The sequence below is a fragment of the Chiloscyllium plagiosum genome, unplaced genomic scaffold, assembly GCF_037043375.1.
Source record: "Chiloscyllium plagiosum isolate Xiang-an unplaced genomic scaffold, Cpla_swu_hap1 HiC_scaffold_11, whole genome shotgun sequence".
NCBI lineage: Eukaryota > Metazoa > Chordata > Chondrichthyes > Orectolobiformes > Hemiscylliidae > Chiloscyllium > Chiloscyllium plagiosum.
In genome coordinates, this window is record NW_028270149.1 from 40580355 (window position 1) to 40599996 (window position 19642).

Consider the following 19642-nt stretch of genomic DNA (forward strand, 5'->3'; position numbering starts at 1 on the left):
GCTAGACAATACATTGGAGGTGTTAGCCCCCTGTGTTCTCTGTCTATGCCATAATGTTTAGATTGATTCTAATCTAAAAAGTGAGATAACAGAGTTTTACATGAATTCATGCAGTTTTTGAGCAAAGTACAATGTAACTCTGCAAGTACAAATTCACCCCACAGAGACTTAGACCACTCTACACTCATGCACACACACATACACTCTCTCTCACAGACACTCACAACCCCCAACCCCAGACACGCACACACACTCCCAACTCACACATGCACCCCCTCACAGACTTAAGACACTCTACACTCACTACACACACACATGTACACTCTCTTTCACACTCCCAACCCAGACTGACACACACAAACACCCACATGCACACATATATTTTGTGGGGTGAATTTGTACTTGCAGAGTTCCATTGTACTTTGCTCAAAAACTGCATGAATTCATGTAAAACTCTGATTCTAATCTAAAAAGTGAGATAAAAGAGTTTTACATGAATTCATGCAGTTTTTGAGCAAAGTACAATGGAACTCTGCAAGTACAAATTCACCCCACAAAATATATGTGTGCATGTGGGTCTTTGTGTGTGTCAGTTTGGGTTGGGAATGTGAAAGAGAGTGTACGTATGTGTGTGTGTAGTGAGTGTAGATGTCTTAAGTCTGTGAGGGGGTGCATGTGTGAGTTGGGAGTGTGTGTGCGTGTCTGGGGTTGGGGGTTGTGAGTGTCTGTGAGAGAGAGTGTATATGTGTGCATGAGTGTAGAGTAGTCTAAGTCTCTGTGGGGTGAATTTGTACTTGCAGAGTTACATTGTACTTTGCTCAAAAACTGCATGAATTCATGTAAAACTCTGTTATCTCACTTTTTAGATTAGAATCAATCTAAACATTATGGCATAGACAGAGAACACAGGGGGCTAACACATCCAACATATTCTGGATCAGTGGGGCTGGAAGAGCACAGCAATTCAGGCAGCATCCGACGAGCAGCAAAATCGACGTTTCGGGCAAAAGCCCTTCATCCTTTATTCCTGATGAAAGGCTTTTGCCCGAAACGTCGATTTTGCTGCTCGTCGGATGCTGCCTGAATTGCTGTGCTCTTCCAGCACCACTAATCCAGAATCTGGTTTCCAGCATCTGCAGTCATTGTTTTTACCTCCAACATATTGTCTAGCTAACACCCATTGTTACAGCTAATCTGAAAATGCAGCTATTTTCAAAAAACGTTTTGTGATTTACACATGAAAGAAATGAAACTATCATGGTATTCGAACAGATGAGAGACTCAACAGACAATCAAGGTATTTTTCAATGTATAATTTCAGTTACGTCACACTGTAAACTTTTGCTATAAATTCTGTGCCTTAGAATTGTGTCCTCCACTATCACCTGATGAAGGAGCGGCGCTCCGAAAGGTAGTGTGCTTCCAATTAAACCTGTTGGACTATAACCTGGTGTGTGATTTTTAACTTTATTAAATTCATACTGGACTGAACAAGTAGTCACATTTAAGGTGATTCTAAAGCAATGTGTGAACAGGAAAGTTGAAATTCTCATGGATCTCAGTGATTGTGGATTGTGGGATAGTTCAAAATGAGTCACAAGATGCAACTTAAGAATTTATATCCTGATCCATGCATGCCTTACACCCAGAGGTTGTGGTCAATTTCAGAGGAGCAATGACAGTGAGCGCTGACCACTGTATCCATCATCCCCAACAAATCCAGCCATTGTGTCCTCTATAGGCATCCAGTGATTATTTGTGACATAGTTGATGAAGATATTCCTTACTCTTCATCAATTTAGATTGAATAGATTCTCGCTAACATGACTCCTTTTAAAGTGCTTAATGTTTTTGTTTTAGTTCATTGTACTTTACTGGACAAGGAACAATGGAAAGTTTCTGAGTTCATTAATGGAAGAAAAATATACAAACAGTAGCAGAGGCTGGGATTTTCCTTCTTTTAGTTAATGAGACTAAAAGACATAGAAACAGAAATTGGGCCATTTGTCCCATTGAGTCTGCTCTGCCATTCAATCATGGCTGATACATTTCTCAACCCTATTCTCCATTTTTCTCCCCATAACCTTTGATCCTCTTGACAACCAAGAACCTATCTATCGCTGTCGTAAATATACTCAATGACCCGGCCTCCACAGCCTTCTGTGGCAATGAATTCCATCGATTCACCACTCTCTGGTTGAAGAGGTCCCTCCCAATCTCTGTTCTGCCACAGAAGGCTGTGGAGGCCGGGTCATTGAGTATATTTACGACAGCGATAGATAGGTTCTTGGTTGTCAAGAGGATCAAAGGTTATGGGGAGAAAAATGGAGAATAGGGTTGAGAAATGTATCAGCCATGATTGAATGGCAGAGCAGACTCAATGGGACAAATGGCCCAATTTCTGTTTCTATGTCTTTTAGTCTCATTAACTAAAAGAAGGAAAATCCCAGCCTCTGCTACTGTTTGTATATTTTTCTTCCATTAATGAACTCAGAAACTTTCCATTGTTCCTTGTCCAGTAAAGTACAATGAACTAAAACAAAAACATTAAGCACTTTAAAAGGAGTCATGTTAGCGAGAATCTATTCAATCTAAATTGATGAAGAGTAAGGAATATCTTCATCAACTATGTCACAAATAATCACTGGATGCCTATAGAGGACACAATGGCTGGATTTGTTGGGGATGATGGATACAGTGGTCAGCGCTCACTGTCATTGCTCCTCTGAAATTGACCACAACCTCTGGGTGTAAGGCATGCATGGATCAGGATATAAATTCTTAAGTTGCAGCTTGTGACTCATTTTGAACTATCCCACAATCCACAATCACTGAGATCCATGAGAATTTCAACTTTCCTGTTCACACATTGCTTTAGAATCACCTTAAATGTGACTACTTGTTCAGTCCAGTATGAATTTAATAAAGTTAAAAATCACACACCAGGTTATAGTCCAACAGGTTTAATTGGAAGCACACTACCTTTCGGAGCGCCGCTCCTTCATCAGGTGATAGTGGAGGACACAATTCTAAGGCACAGAATTTATAGCAAAAGTTTACAGTGTGACGTAACTGAAATTATACATTGAAAAATACCTTGATTGTCTGTTGAGTCTCTCATCTGTTCGAATACCATGATAGTTTCATTTCTTTCATGTGTAAATCACAAAACGTTTTTTGAAAATAGCTGCATTTTCAGGTTAGCTGTAACAATGGGTGTTAGCTAGACAATATGTTGGAGGTAAAAACAATGACTGCAGATGCTGGAAACCAGATTCTGGATTAGTGGTGCTGGAAGAGCACAGCAATTCAGGCAGCATCCGACGAGCAGCAAAATCGACGTTTCGGGCAAAAGCCTTTCATCAGGAATAAAGGATGAAGGGCTTTTGCCCGAAACGTCGATTTTGCTGCTCGTCGGATGCTGCCTGAATTGCTGTGCTCTTCCAGCCCCACTGATCCAGAATATGTTGGATGTGTTAGCCCCCTGTGTTCTCTGTCTATGCCATAATGTTTAGATTGATTCTAATCTAAAAAGTGAGATAACAGAGTTTTACATGAATTCATGCAGTTTTTGAGCAAAGTACAATGTAACTCTGCAAGTACAAATTCACCCCACAGAGACTTAGACTACTCTACACTCATGCACACATATACACTCTCTCTCACAGACACTCACAACCCCCCACCCCAGACACGCACACACACTCCTAACTCACACATGCACCCCCTCACAGACTTAAGACATCTACACTCACTACACACACACATACGTACACTCTCTTTCACATTCCCAACCCAGACTGACACACACAAAGACCCACATGCACACATATATTTTGTGGGGTGAATTTGTACTTGCAGAGTTCCATTGTACTTTGCTCAAAAACTGCATGAATTCATGTAAAACTCTTTTATCTCACTTTTTAGATTAGAATCAGAGTTTTACATGAATTCATGCAGTTTTTGAGCAAAGTACAATGGAACTCTGCAAGTACAAATTCACCCCACAAAATATATGTGTGCATGTGGGTGTTTGTGTGTGTCAGTCTGGGTTGGGAGTGTGAAAGAGAGTGTACATGTGTGTGTGTAGTGAGTGTAGAGTGTCTTAAGTCTGTGAGGGGGTGCATGTGTGAGTTGGGAGTGTGTGTGCGTGTCTGGGGTTGGGGGTTGTGAGTGTCTGTGAGAGAGAGTGTATGTGTGTGTGCATGAGTGTAGAGTGGTCTAAGTCTCTGTGGGGTGAATTTGTACTTGCAGAGTTACATTGTACTTTGCTCAAAAACTGCATGAATTCATGTAAAACTCTGTTATCTCACTTTTTAGATTAGAATCAATCTAAACATTATGGCATAGACAGAGAACACAGGGGGCTAACACCTCCAATGTATTGTCTAGCTAACACCCATTGTTATAGCTAACCTGAGAATGAAACATTTTTAAAAAAAGGTTTTGTGATTTACACATGAAAGAAATGAAACTACCATGGTATTCGAACAGATGAAAGACTCAACTGAAATTAAGGTATTTTTCAATGTATAATTTCAGTTACGTCACACTGTAAACTTTTGCTATAAATTCTGTGTCTTAGAATTGTGTCCTCCACTATCACCTGATGAAGGAGTGGCGCTCCGAAAGCTAGTGTGCTTCCAATTAAACTTGTTGGACTATAACCTGGTGTTGTGTGATTTTTAACTTTGTACACCCCAGTCCAACACCGGCATCTCCAAATCATGAATTTAATAAAACATTGAACAACAGAACTGACTTTGAAAGAATGTGGAGAGCCTTTAAATGGTTAATTAGTAAGTTTTTAAGCCAAAATTTACAAAAGTGTTTGCAAGAGTATTTGAGATTCTGCTTTCACTTCAAGCAAATCACAATTTAAATTAATCAAAGAATTTTAAATGATTTATTTTGTTGCTTTAATTTCTTGGTTGGGTGTCCAGGATTTCCATAATTTGATTGACTGTTTGTCACCAAGATGACCGATCCATGCCAACAATGCCAGTAAAGAACATTGGAATCTGTTACATTACTAATGAGGTAACATTCTCAACTACCATAACAAGGGCTGCAATATAACTAACATAGTCAAACATTGGCCTTGCTTCTTGTATAACAAAATGCTCCAATTAAATGACTTACTTGAAGACCTCAAACTCTCTTTTTAACAGCACTGTAGACATACCTACAATAGATGGAATGTCATTATTCAAGAATGTGGTTCACCACCACCTTCTCAAGGGCAAATGCTGGTCTAGCCAACAGTGCTTTCATTCCATGAAAGCATCATGAAATAAATCAATTTAGTTTAGGTGATCTACATATTAAAGGTGTTATTCACATGAAAGAGAATATGATTGAAAGCTGCATTAATTTCCTTATACTGACATCAGGAACAAAGGTAGTGATGGGGTCAAGGTCATCATCAAAAATTTGGAAATACATAAGATTGAAATCAACTTTTCATAATGACTTTGTTCCTTCAGCTGTCCACTCTGTCCAGGCCATTCAGAATTCTATAAGTTTCAATTATATACCCCCTCATCCTTCTAAATTCCATCAGGTATAGACCCGGAGTCCTTAAACGCTCCTCATATATTAAGGCTTTCATTCCTGGGATCATTCTTGTGAGCCTCCTCTGGACCTGCCCCAGGGCCAGTACATCCTTCCTGAGGTATGGGGTCCAATATTGCTCACAATACTCCAAATGTGATCTGACCAGAGCTTTATAAAGCCTCAGAAGAACATACCTGCTTTTATGTTCTAGTTCTCTCAAAATAAATGCCAACATTGTATTTGCCTTCCTAACCACCAACTCAACCTGCAAGTTTACCTTAAGAGAATCCTGGACTGAGACTCCCAAGTTCCTTTGCACTTCAGACTTCTGAATTTTCTCCCCATTTAGAAAATGATCTTTGCCTCTATTCTTCCTACAAAACTACATGACCTCACATTTTCCCAAAATTGTATTCCATCTGCCACTTTTTTGCCCACACTCCTAAACTGTCTAAATCTTTCTGCAGCCTCCCTGCCTCCTCAATACTGTCTGTCCCTCCACCTATCTTTATATCATCTGCAAACTTAGCCAGAATGCCCTCAGTTCCTTCATCTAATATATAAAATGAAATATTGTGGTCCCAACACTGACCCTTGCACAACACCACCAGTCTCTGGCAGCCATATTAAGAAGGACCCTTTTATCACCACTTTCTGCTTTCTGCCAGACAGCCAAGCTTCTATCCATGCTAGTACTTGCCTCTAATACCGTGGGCCTTTATCCTACTCAGCAGCTTTCTGGAGGGTACCTTGTCAAAGGCCTTCTCCAAGTCCAGATAGATAACATCCATTGGGCTCTCCTTGGTCTAACCTGCTTGTTACCTCCTCAAAGAATTCTAACAGATTTATCAAACAAGACCTTCCCTTGATGAAAACATGCTGATCTTGCCCTGTACTTCCAAGTATTCAGAAATCTTGTCTTTCACAATGGATTCCATAATCTTACCAAGGACTGAGGTACGGCTAATCGGCCTGTAATTTCCTGTCCTTTGCTTCACTCCCTTTTTGAACGGGGGGGTTACATTAGTGATTTTGCAGTCCTCTGGGACCCTCCCTGACTCTAATGATTGCTGAAAGATCAACACTAATGCCTACACTATCTAATCAGCTATCTCCTTCAGAGCTCTGGGGTGTAGTCATGTGATTTATCTACCTTCAGACATTTCAGTTTGTCTAGCACCTTCTCCTTGGCGATGGCCACCATACTTACGTCTGCCCCCTCTGACTCTCTTGAAGTTTTGGGATATTACTCGTGTCTTTTATCATGAAGACTGACACAAAGTACTTATTGAGTTCTTCAGTCATTTCTTTGTTTCCCATTACTACTTCTCCATCATTATTTTCCAGCAGCCCAATGTCCGCTTTTGCCTCTCTTTTGCCCTCTATATTTCTAAAGAAACTCTTGCAATCTTCTTTTGTATTACTGGCTAGCTTACCCTCATATTTAATTTTCTCCCTCCTTACTTATTTTCTCGTTATTCTGTGTTGGTCTTTGCAGGCTTCCCAATCCTCTGCCCATCACCATATTATATGCTTTCTCTTTTGCTTTGATGTTGTCCCTAACTTCTCTTGCCAGCCATGGTTGCCTCATTCTTCCTGTATCATGCTTCTTTCTCCTTGGGATGAATCTCTGCTGTGTCTTGCGAATTACTCCCAGAAACTCCTGCCATTGCTGTTCCACTGTCTTTCCTGCTCTTCTCCCAGTCAATTCTACCCAGTTCCTCCCTCATACCTCTGTATTTGTCTTTATTCAGCTGTAATACCGTTACATCTGATTCCACCTTCTCCCTCTCAAATTGCAGAGTAAATTCAATCATATTATGGTCACTGTCTCCTAAGGGTTCCTTTACCTTAGGCTCCCTCATTTGCCCACCTGTCTGTCTTTTTGATTGGATACATATCATTGGATATTTAGCTCCCACTCCTCCTGACCCTCTTGCAGCCATGTCTCCATGATGCCCACCACATCATACCTGCCAATTTCGATCTGCCCCACAAGATCATTTATCTTATTTCATGTATTATGTGCATTCAGATACAACACCTTCAGTCCTGTATTGCTGTTGCTCTTCTAATTGTCATCCCTTTATCCAGTGTGCTTGAAGTTTGATTCTGAACCCTTTCCAAACACTCTGTCCTATTTTATATTCTGGAGACTTTAATAAATGCTCCTGAGTTCTCCTTTTTTTTCATTTCTTTTTCATATTTTTCCATGCAGTTGAATCTACCCCCACAGATGTTAACCTGCTGCTTTGTTTCCCATAGGCTCCCTCATTTGCCCACCTGTCTGTCTTTTTGATTGGATACATATCATTGGATATTTAGCTCTCACTCCTGACCCTCTTGCAACCATGTCTCCATGATGACCCCCCACCCCACTTCCTAGTTAAAGTCCTGTTGACCACCCTATTTACCCTTTTCGCTATTTACCCTTTTCGCTAGAACACTGGCCTGGCTTGGTTCAGGTGGAGACCTTCCCTGCGGTACAGATTCCTCCTGTTCCAATAGTAATGCCGGTGCCCCATGAAAAGGAACCCCTCTTTCACATTCCACTCTTTTAGCTACATGTTTACTTCCCTTATTCTCATGTCCCTATATCAATTTGCACTTGGCTCAGGTGATAATACGGAGATTATAACCCTTGAGGACCTATTCTTTAATTTAGTTCCTAGTTCCTGATAATCCCTAAACAGATTCACCCATCTCTGGACTCATAGCAGAAGCTGTAATGAAAAGATTAGAACAAACAGTCTTACTGCAAATTCAACCCAAACTCTGGGTCAGATATGTGTGACACCTTTGTAATAATTAAAAACACAGAAATAGAAAACACACACCGGATCATCAACGCCACACTCACAGGAATCTGATTCACTAGAGAGGAAGAAAAGGACAACCAGCTCCTATTCCTAGACGTGATGGTACAGAGAACACCAAATGGAGAATTCACCACAAAGGTATACAGGAAAACCACACACACAGACCAAGTCCTGAACTACGAAAGCAACCACCCCAACACTCACAAAAGAAGTTGCATCAAGACACTGTTCAAAAGGGCCACAACACATTGCAGCACACCAGAACTGCGAAAAGAGGAAGAAAAACACCTCTACAATGTATTCGCCAAAAACGGATACTCCTGCAATTTCATCAACAGATGCCTAAGGGAAAGACAACGGAATGATGACATGCCACAACCCAAAGAACTAGCCATGTTACCATACATCAAGAACATTTCTGAACTGACTGCCAGACTACCAAGACCACTAGGACTCATAACAGCACACAAACCAACAGCCCCACTCTCAGACAACAACTCACCAGGACAAAGGACCCGATACCCAGCATGAGCAAAACCAACATAGTGTACAAAATCTCATGCAAGGACTGCACAAAACACTACATAGGACAATCAGGAAGACAGCTAACGATCTGTACCCATGAACACCAACTAGCCACGAAACGACACGACCAGCTATCCTTAGTAGCCACACACACAGATGACAAGCAGCATGAGTTCGACTGAGACAGAACTACTATTATAGGATAAGCCAAACAGATAACAGCCAGGGAATTCCTAGAGGCATGGCACTCATCCACAAACACATCGACCTGGACCCAATATACCGGCCACTTCAGCGGACAGCTGGAACTGACAACCGGAAGCAGCAGAGACAAACCACTATAAATGCCGGAGGAAGCATCACAGAAGCGCTTCACAGGAGGCTCCCAAGCACTGAGGATGTCACCTAGACAGGGGACGAAATGTCTGCAACACAAATTCCCAGCTCGGCAAACAGAACCACAACAATGAGCAACCGAGCTACAAATCTTCTCACAAACTTTGAACAGGTCACCTTTCTTGAACTTTCCTACATTGTTCGTCCTGATGTGGACCACAACAACTGGATCCTCCCCCCTGTTTAATGAGTATCTTTACCAGGAGATCCCCCATGCTCACTGAGAAAGGCCATCTGGTCAAAGCTTGCCATATGAGCCCCTTCATTGGTCATCTGCAGGCTACTTAAAGTCATCGAGTCATACAGCACAGAAACACACCCTTCCGTCCAACCAATCTATTCCAATCATTGTCCCAAACTAAACTAGTCCCTCCTGCCTGCTCTTGGCCCATATCCCTCCAAACCTTTCGTATTCATATACCTATCCAAATGCCTTGTAAACTTTGTAACTGTACCCGCATTTACCACTTTCTCAGAGTTTATCCCACACGTGAATCACTACCTGTGTAAAAACCTTGCCTCTTATGCCAGCTTTTAAATTTCCCTCCTCTCATCTTTAAAATGTGCCCCCGAGTCTTGAAAACCCCCTCCTCGGGAAAGACAACTACCATTAACTCTATCTATACTTGTCATTATTTTATAAACTTATATTAGATCGCCCCTCAACCTCTTATGCACCAGCTTATTCAGCCTTTCTTTATAATTCAAACCGTCCATACCCGGCAACATCCTGATAAATTTCTTCTGAACCCTCTGGAGCTTGATAATATCCTTCCTATAACTGGGTGACCAGAACAGGACACAGTATTTCAGAAGAGGCCTCACCAATGTCCTGTACAACCTCAACATGTCTTTCCAACTCTTATACTCAAAGGACTGTGCAATGAAGGCAAGTGTTCCAAACACCATTTTAACTACACTGTATATACATGAGGCAAACTTCAAAGAATTATGTACCTGCACTCCTCTGTTCTACAACACTACCCAAGGCCCTACCATTAATTGTATAAGCTGAAAATGTGTTATTGGAAAAGCGCAGCATCCAAGGAACAGGAGAATCGATGTTTCGGGCATAAGCCCTTCTTCCTGAAGAAGGGCTTATGCCCGAAACGTCGATTCTCCTGTCCCTTGGATGCTGCCTGACCTGCTGCGCTGTTCCAGCAACACATTTTCAGCTCTGATCTCCAGCATCTGCAGCCCTCACTTTCTCTCATTAATTGTATAAGCCCTACCTTTGTTGTTGTACCAAAATGCAATGCCTCGCATTTATCCAGATTGATCTCCATCTGCCATTTTTCAGCCCATTGATCCACTTCATCAAGATCCATTTGTAATCTTAAAAAACCTTCCTCACTGTCTACTATGCCAACAATTTTGGTGCCATCTGCAAACTTCCTAACCATGCCTTCTATAATGTCATCCAAACCATTTATATGAATGATAAACAAAAGAAGACCGAAGGGCCTGTTTCCACACTGTAAGTAATCTAATCTAATCTAAAAAAAAGACCCAGAACCAATTCTGTGGACCACTGCTGGTCACAGGCCTCCAGTCCAAAAAGCAACCTCACACCATATTCTCTGTCTCCTGCAGTTAAGTCAGCTACATATCCAGTTTGCAAGCTCACCCTGAATCCCATGTGACATTACTAATTAGTCTACCATGCAGAACCTTGTCAAAGGTTTTACTAAAATCCAAAAAAAATGTCTAGCTTAGAGTGGTGCTGGAAAAGCACAGCCGGTCAGGCAGCATCCGAGGAGCAGGAAAATTGACATTTCAGGCAAAAGGCCTTCATCAGGACGGTCCTGATGAAGGGCTTTTGCCCGAAATGTCGATTTTCCTGCTCCTCGGATGCTGCCTGACCAGCTGTGCTTTTCCAGCACCACTGTTACCTAGACTCTGATTTCCAGCATCTGCAGTCCTCACTTTTGCCTAGTCCAAAAAAACAATGTCTACTGCTCTGCCATCATCAATCTTTTTGGTAACTTCCTCAAAAAACTTAATCAAGTTTATGAGACACAAGTTACTTCACCCAATCCGTGCTGACTATCCCTAATTAATTTTTGCCTCTCTAAATGTCCATAAGTCCTGTCTTTTATAATCACCTCCAACAATTTACCCACAACCGAAGTCAGACTCATAGGTCTATGTAGTTCCCTGGTTTCTCCTTGCAACTTTTCTTAAACAAAGGTACAACATTAGCCATCTTCCAGCCATCAGGCACCTCACCTGTAGTTATAGATGATGCAAATATTTCTGCAAGGGTTGTCGTAATTTCCTCTTTTACTTCCCACAACGTTACGGGATACATTAAATCAGGTCCGGGAGATTTATCCACCTTTATGTTCTCTAAGCCACCCTGAATTTTCTCTTCTGTAATGTGAACTGTTTGTAAAACATCAAAATTTATTTGGTCAATCATTTCCAGGGACACAATGTCTCACCCTGCATGAAGCTGCCAGCCAATTAGATGGCGGCAGCCACTATATGGAGGCCATGGCAATTGGCAGCTCAGCAGTGCTAAACAACAGGAGCAATGGGAATGGGGTGCATTCATAGGGTGTTGCTCACTGGGAGAGAAGTGTTAGAAAGTTGGATATAGAGACAGAAGTGGGGATTTCAGCAGCCACATCCTGCTTCCCACTTGTGTCCTCAATCCCAGATTGGAATAAATCCAGCTCCCCCCGCCCCCTAACCACCTCAAATCAGATACCTGTACCCCACTGTAGTAATTAGGAATGCTGCCACATATCTTGCCTGCTGGGCACTCAGTTATTTTGCTGGTGACAGAAAGAGGACCTTAAGTGGTTGTTAATTGACCACTTGATTGCCTTAATTGGCAGTGAGTCAGAAGCCCTTCCCACCCAGAGATTAATTTTTGAGATGGTGTGAAGAAGCTGGTATCATCTAATGCCAAACCAACTGATTATTTGTCTTTTCTCCCACCTTCCCCACCACGTTTATCACTAACATCTGTCATAATGGGAATTTTGACACAAGTGGGGCTGCATTCAGTACTCCTTTGCTTGTGATTTCAACCAATCAGCTCTTCCCTCCTCCTACACTTTCAATTTCAGTCTTGTGTTTTAAATGAAATATCTGTAGCTCAGGCATTACCATCATTCTAAATCATGTTGAGTGAATTAAACCTCTATTCAAAAATGGATATTTTGGTGAGTATTTTTTGAGCTATATATGAGGTTACATTTAAAGATGATTTTGAAGTATGGTGGAATTTCTTGTGTCATTGCAGCAAAGTGATTCTTGCTTGATGTCTATCACACTGTCATATTTTAATACCAAATCTGTTTCTTCAGCTGATGACAAGCCCCCTGCAGTAAATATTCCAACTTTGGAGCATTCAAGGGTGAAGGAGCTGAGCAAGTCTGTTCCTATGCTCATGACTGAGGTAATGGAATCTAATTATGAGCAGGAACCATTGATAGTGAAGGCTGGCCATATGCATTATTGATGAAGGGCTTTTGCCCGAAATGTTGATTTTCCTGCTCCTCAGATGCTGTCTGACCTGCTGTGCTTTTCCAGCACCACTCTAATCCACACTCTGACTTCCAGCATCTGCAGTCCTCACTTTTGCCATATGCATTAGATGAATGGTACTAATTGCCCCCAAAAATGTTGAGCTGTCGAGCCGTAATGAGACTTTGGCATTTGAAAAAAAAATCTCCTGAGCCCAAACCTTAAATGAAGTCACTAGTTACATTTATCTGAGTTAATTAAATGACAGTAAAGTAATATGTTCAGAAAGCCTGCCTTATTCAAAGTTTAATACACCAAATAAGATGAATTATTTAGACAATAGTGAAGCAGATTCAGGGAGGTGGGATCAATTGTCTTGAGTCAAGTCCACTATAGAATCCGTGGGAAATATTGTAATGTTGATTAACATAGGCAAAAATGATTTCATACTTTTATTCAAGGTCATGGATGAACTTTGTTTAAATCCTGCATATGATCAAATGCTAGGATATGTAGGGTAATTGCAAAGCTTGGAATCTGGTAAGCAGGCAGGTGCATACCATGTACTGGGGAGACTGACTGTATCACTGCAGTGAAGAAGACAAAACGCAAAATCTGTAGATTAATCACTACTGCTCTGTAAGGTATTTACTAAACTTTTCTAAATCATTCAATATTCACCCTACTATAGTTTTTGTTGATCATTAGAATTTACTGTATATAACCTTCATTGCTGACACTACGTTTGCAACCTTCCTTCAAGGTAAAATGTGTTTTTGCTCTCAACAAGTAACTTTAAAATCTATCTTTCCAAGACTTGAATATTTCTTCCATTGCTGAAGCAGGTCTTCAGAAAACATTACAAACAAGACACTAAACCAAAATTTTCATCCGCCTTTTCACGTGGATGGCATTATTTGAGTAGGAGAAAGTGAGGACTGCAGATGCTGGTGAGCAGATTTAAGAGTCTGGTGTTGGAAAAACACAATAGGTCAGGCAGCATCCGAGGAGCAGGCTTATGTTGATTCTCCTGCTCCTCGGATGCTGCCTGACTGGCTGTGTTCTTCCAGCACCGCACTCTTGGCATTATTTAAGTATCAAGTTTTAGTGCTCTACTGGTTAATATTCCATCCTCAATCAAACCATTAAAAAGTATTTCAACGGTCATTCACTCTGTGACCTTTCAGAGGTATTGCTGGTGTAGAATGACTGATGTATTTCCTTATATAACAATAAATCAATCGCTTGAAGTATTTTGATTTGCAAACTTTGAACTACTTTTATAATGTTGAGTAATAAGGTGGCATGGTTTCTTCATGCAAGCCTAATGCATTTGGCTTCAACTCAAAAGCAAGGCCTATATTCCCCTGTCCCTTCCAACCAGTGGTCAGCCAAAGTGAATCCAGGTAACCTTTAAACTGACCAACTAACTGTGTTGTCTGTCAGTGATACCACTGTAAGCAATAAGTGGGGCAACAAGAATTTTACAAAATAAATAATTTTTGGATGGTAAGGAAGGCTCAAATAAATTTGTTAGTTTATTTTGCCTCAGATTTATGATTCAAGGTCTTGTGCATTTTCTGTAATTCTAAGCTGAAAGATATTGAATTACATTATTCCATTGATCTTGTTTTGACAGAGTGAATCAGACTCTGCTTCAGAGGTCAGCTTCAACATTGGATGGCACAGGAAGACTCCCAGCGATGCCAGCCATTCCTCAGATATGGCATCTGTGTCTTCAGTATGAATTTATTTGTTTATTGTCTATGCAGAAAGCCAGATCTTTGAATACACAGATGTTTGAAATAGAGGGCTTGACAACTGTAGCTGCCCCTCTCTGCTGGTTTGGCTAATTTTCTAAGTTGGAATATAAATAAATCCGCTTGTAAATTTCAGTCTGTGAGTGCCGTGGGAGGCAAGAGATATGCAATTGACAATCAATGAACTCCAAGGTCTTCCTGAGCCATAGGCTACTGAATACTTCTACCACACCATCTAGAAAATGTCAATTCACAATATTCAATAATATTTATTGCCATAAACAACAAACGGTAGATCTCGGGGAATATAACTGTACAGTTTGGAGTACCACGAGGCAGAATAAGGCAAAGGGTCAGGGCTAACATCTTTGTAGATAGGAACTTTGGAACCCCATGCAAAGTGGGTGATTGATAGGTTTCTCACTCTGTGTAACAGGTGACATAGTGGTATGCAGTGCCTGCCAGAGCTGATTTTGATTGAATTTCAAATTTCATGAGCGAGGAACTCCCTTGTATGTTATTGGGGAGTAACCTGAGTTGTGTCTTGCTATCGGCCATTGCTAACTTTTAGAAGAATTTATGTCACCATTCTTCCACTCATCAGTAATTCCTCAGTATGAGCATTGATTGCTACATAATTTAATGAGTGGTGCAGTTTCCCGTAGTTGTAATTACTGACCAGTCAAATCTTTTTAAATGGCAAACTGCATGTTACAAACTGCAAGAATTCCATGCTAAATTGACCGATGGACTATTGTGCATACATGACAGACAGCAACGGTAGGTAGTGTCATAAAGACTCAGCTCATAATCAACCTAACATTCCTCTCCCTGAACTCACCACCTATCTGCTCCTGCTATCCAACCTACCAAAGTTCACTGGTAAATTACCAGACTAATCCTTCTTACACTTCATGTGTAATAATTCGGAAAAGTGCTCTTGCATAATGGAGAAGAGGAGTGGATGTACCTTAAATTTCTTCTAGGTGTTTCTTGACAATATTTCAATGCAAAACAATTGGAATTATTCTCTGGAGCATTTGACTTGCATCTCTTTCTCCAATCCACTCCTCCATCTTTCCTGCTCTCAGAAATGCATTGACCATTTCATATCTTCAGTTCATGGATCTCCCCATTGAGGTTGATAAGTTTAGTTATTTCCCTTTGGGTACCAGTGAAAGAACTCTGCATGTACCTTCCTTATGAAATAGACATGTAACTAGTTGTTCTTAGATGTAAGCCCTGCTTTTGAATGATCATTTTCATGTGTCCTGTCAACTTGTGTTTTTTTTCTAGTATGTATGGCACTGCATGGCAAAGTAGAACAAATATCCGAAGTTTATCTTGGATTCAAGATCACTAGAAACATTGTGATGCCCTTATTGTTAGTTAAGCAAGCAATAATTCACTAAATATTTTGTTAGACCATAAGGAATGTTTTTGATATTTTATGCTAATGATTTTGCTTATAAATCTGAGTTATACTTCCTGAGGAGAAATTTCACCATTTCATGGAATTATCATACTTCGATATCAACATTACCTTTGTAGGAATTCAGTGTAATAGTGATGACTTGCATATTTCCTCTGCAGATAAATCTGCCAATCTGAGTGAGGCCATAATGGTTGAAGTAGTAATAAGTGTCTATCAATGCCACCTTCAGGTGAGTGGAAGCATCATGAGTGTCTACAGTGGTGATTTCGGAAGCATTGATGCTCAGGGGTCAGTCCAGTTTGCTTTGGATTACAATGAGAAGAACAAAGAGTTCCAGATTTATGTGAGTCAGTGTAAGGATCTGGCTGTAGTGGATGAGAAGAAGGGTCGAACTGATGCGTAAGTAGATAACAGTTTTCAAGCTTCTTTTTAGAAACCAATATTTTCTCTACTGTTTCTTTTCCTTTACATTATTTTTATTTATGTGTTGGCATTCATGACACTGAGAGGAAACTAATCTACACTCTGACAACTTTCTTTCCCCTATTTAATTCTACTCCTGTTTCTGCTTTCCCCCCTTCACTTTCACACTCTTGTGCCCACTTTCCACCACACCCCAAAACCAGGCAGATAGCATTGTTCAGATCAGTTGCTGTCAGATGAATGGCACAGTACACAGCACCTTCTCATTTTGCTACTTTGCTGCACCCTGCTCCTATTAGACACTCTGATAAGTTAATTTTCGTGCCTGCTACTTTCTGAACACCTGCATTCATATTGAACCTTTTAAGATTAAATAAGTTGTTGCTGTGCTGTTTTACATGTGAAATTCAATTTAGTAATCCTATCCCTGCCTGATGTCTCCACACATGCAAGAGTCACTGAATACTGATCAGCAATGGGACCCGTGCTACTGACATTATTGTCTCCTATCCTAACACAGAAGCATTCCTCGTTTAGCTCATCTTTACCTAGAGACAACTGAGAAACCTTTCTTATATCAATGGGTCATTAGTGCTCTTGAGTAACTACTTCTAACCAAAGAAGAGCAAAGAAAGTTAGATTTAACATTCTTTTACTGTTTGAAATGCAATGCTGCATTATAATTCAAACAGCTAAAGCAGGTTGTTTTGGGTAATTGCAGGTATGTTAAGACCTACTTGCTTCCAGACAAGGCACGTATGGGCAAGAGGAAGACCTCTGTCAAAAGACGAAACATTAATCCACTCTACAATGAAGTATTGAAGGTACGATGGGCGATGTTTGCAGTTTTTTGCATTGATTGGAAGACAGTAGATAGTTTTTAAGACCAAAACATTAAGTAGTTAAAAACTTCATTTGGATGTGCTTCTGTGATAGACTAGATACTAGAAAAGAATTCCTCACAAGCCAAAATCATATCATTCAAAGAGGTCATGTAGGTAGCATAGGTGCCACTTCAATGTAAATAGAATCTCGCATTCATAATTATACTTTTACTTTCCATCATCATCTTCATCTGTCAGATCGACTATTATTTTAGCTGCCACTACAGGAATGAAGCTAGAGACGTTACCCTTCATTACGGCCATACAGTGTTAGAACCCATCTAAAGAAATGCTACATCTTCCCTAATGCCTATTGTAGTATTACATCCTTTCATGTTTGAATGTGGGAGGATCAGATGTTGTGAAGTTTTCCAACAGTTGTTTGTGTTAACTTTATTGCACAACAGGAAAAATGAAGAAAGAAAAAGGCAAAACACTGCATTTGTATTTGGGAATAAACAGGGGCTGCTTACTTTTCCTGCATCACCACATTAACAGGCAATGAATGGTGATGTCATCCAATTCAGTTCATCTGGAAGAGAATGTCAAAATAAGTCCTGTCTGTATTGTTATGCCTAAGGCTTCTGCACTCAATCATAGTGATGTACTTCCTGTAAGAGTTTGTTGCATTGCATCTTCACTCAGCCTCAGTCAGGATCTTCTATAACAGAGTCAAGTTTGGGTAGGGTAGCACTTGGAATGAAGAGGAACCTGAGAGTTATCAAGGATATGGGCACCCTTGAAACTTCAAGGATATCTGGCACAGACTTCTAGGATATGGTCATGATGTTGTGGTCATAATGTAGTTAGTCATGTGATGATATGGCAATCTTAATGCAACATGTGCACAGTCCATAGCACTGGAATGGAATGGAATTAATAACTAACTCATTTGGTTTCTAGTATTATTGGTTGAGGGATTCGTACTGTTGAAGCTTTGAAAAATATCAGTGCTTTATTTAATTACAACTGCAGTCTACTAGAAAATAATGTAATTTTTAAACAACAATATCTCCTTCCTTCCCCCCCACAGTACAAAATTGAGAAGAGTGTTCTCCTAATCCAAAAACTCAATCTGTCCGTCTGGCACAATGACACATTGGGCAGGAATAGCTTTCTGGGAGAGGTGAATGTGGATTTGGCCAGCTGGGACTGGAGTAATCGAGAACTTAACTGGTATCTCCTAAAGTCAAGGGTAAGTAACTTACTAAATGCCACCAACCTGACTGTAATCTTGTTGCAGATCTATCTTGTGGCCTTTTAGAAAAATGGTACTTTGGGGCAACACGTAGCAATGATAGAGAAAATTGCTAGGATTTTGAAAAAAGAAAGTACAAAACCTACCATATTGAAAATCAAGATTCCACATTGCATTCCATTTCCCCATGTCCATTCCCAAGTAGATCACCCTTCAGTTCTAACCCTGAATTGATTTGAGCTTGCATTTAATTGCTTTTTTAATGACATTCCCATTTTGAAAAATTCTGTTTCCCCAAAGTATAGCAAATCAAAATCACTCAAAAAGTGGCTTTCAGGTATTTCGTTCACATTGCTGGTTTTCTTCACAAAATAGTCGAAAAGTGTAGTGCTGGAAAAGCACAACAGGTCAGGCAGCATCTGAGGAGCAGGAGAGCAACCTTTTGGACATAAGCCCTTCAACAGAAATGTCAACTTTCCTGCTTCTCAGATGCTGCCTGACCTGTTGTGCGTTTCCAGCGCCACACTTTGCAACTCTGATACTTCAGCATATGCAGTCCTCGCTTTTTCTCACTCTTCTCAACAAAATAGTCGAGGTCTGATGGGAGAGATGGTTTGGCAGCAGAATTGGAGACAGTAAGGATACGTGCAGATTGGGATGGTCAGTTTTGTGTGGAATGAGATTCTTCCTGAACTGTAGAAATCAATGATATTTAGTTGCAAGAAAGGCAACTGACCAAGGGTGTGAAATGTAGGGTGTTGTGTTAAGTATTGTGGAACTTCTCTTGATTTACCTTGTATTGTTCAGTGGGTGGGCAGGTTTAAGGGGAAAGCTTTTTCTGAATCTTTTTTTTTGGATTAGAGACTCTATGATGGAATAGATTACACATTTTCTGTGGAAAGAACAGCCTTGATGTTTTAAATTGCTGTCTGTTCGTTTCATTGGGCAGTCATTACTCAAGGCATTTGTCATTCCTTATGTACAGAGATGAAGGGTCACATGCATTGTTGAAATGAAATATCTAGAAATTCTGGTCAGAGTTGCGATACTCAACCATTAACTTCACAAAATGACATCTCCCCTTCACCATTGATAATGCATTGAGTGACATGAAGTTCCAAGTATCCATGCTGTAGAAATAATATAAACCAACCTCAGAAAGTTAGTCT

The 19642-nt window shown here is 40.5% G+C and overlaps 1 protein-coding gene across 7 annotated transcripts in view; it reads left to right on the forward strand.

Moving 5' to 3' along the window:
• Window positions 1-19642, forward strand: part of LOC122557280 (uncharacterized) — a 118101-nt gene that overhangs the window by 89497 nt on the left and 8962 nt on the right. For all 7 annotated transcript variants that reach the window (XM_043704806.2, XM_043704811.2, XM_087991992.1 and 4 more), the window contains 5 exons: window positions 12614-12705; window positions 14413-14514; window positions 16198-16367; window positions 17113-17215; window positions 18309-18470. In XM_043704806.2, coding sequence (XP_043560741.2) covers window positions 12614-12705; window positions 14413-14514; window positions 16198-16367; window positions 17113-17215; window positions 18309-18470 — 629 coding nt within the window. The remainder of the gene's footprint in view (window positions 1-12613; window positions 12706-14412; window positions 14515-16197; window positions 16368-17112; window positions 17216-18308; window positions 18471-19642) is intronic.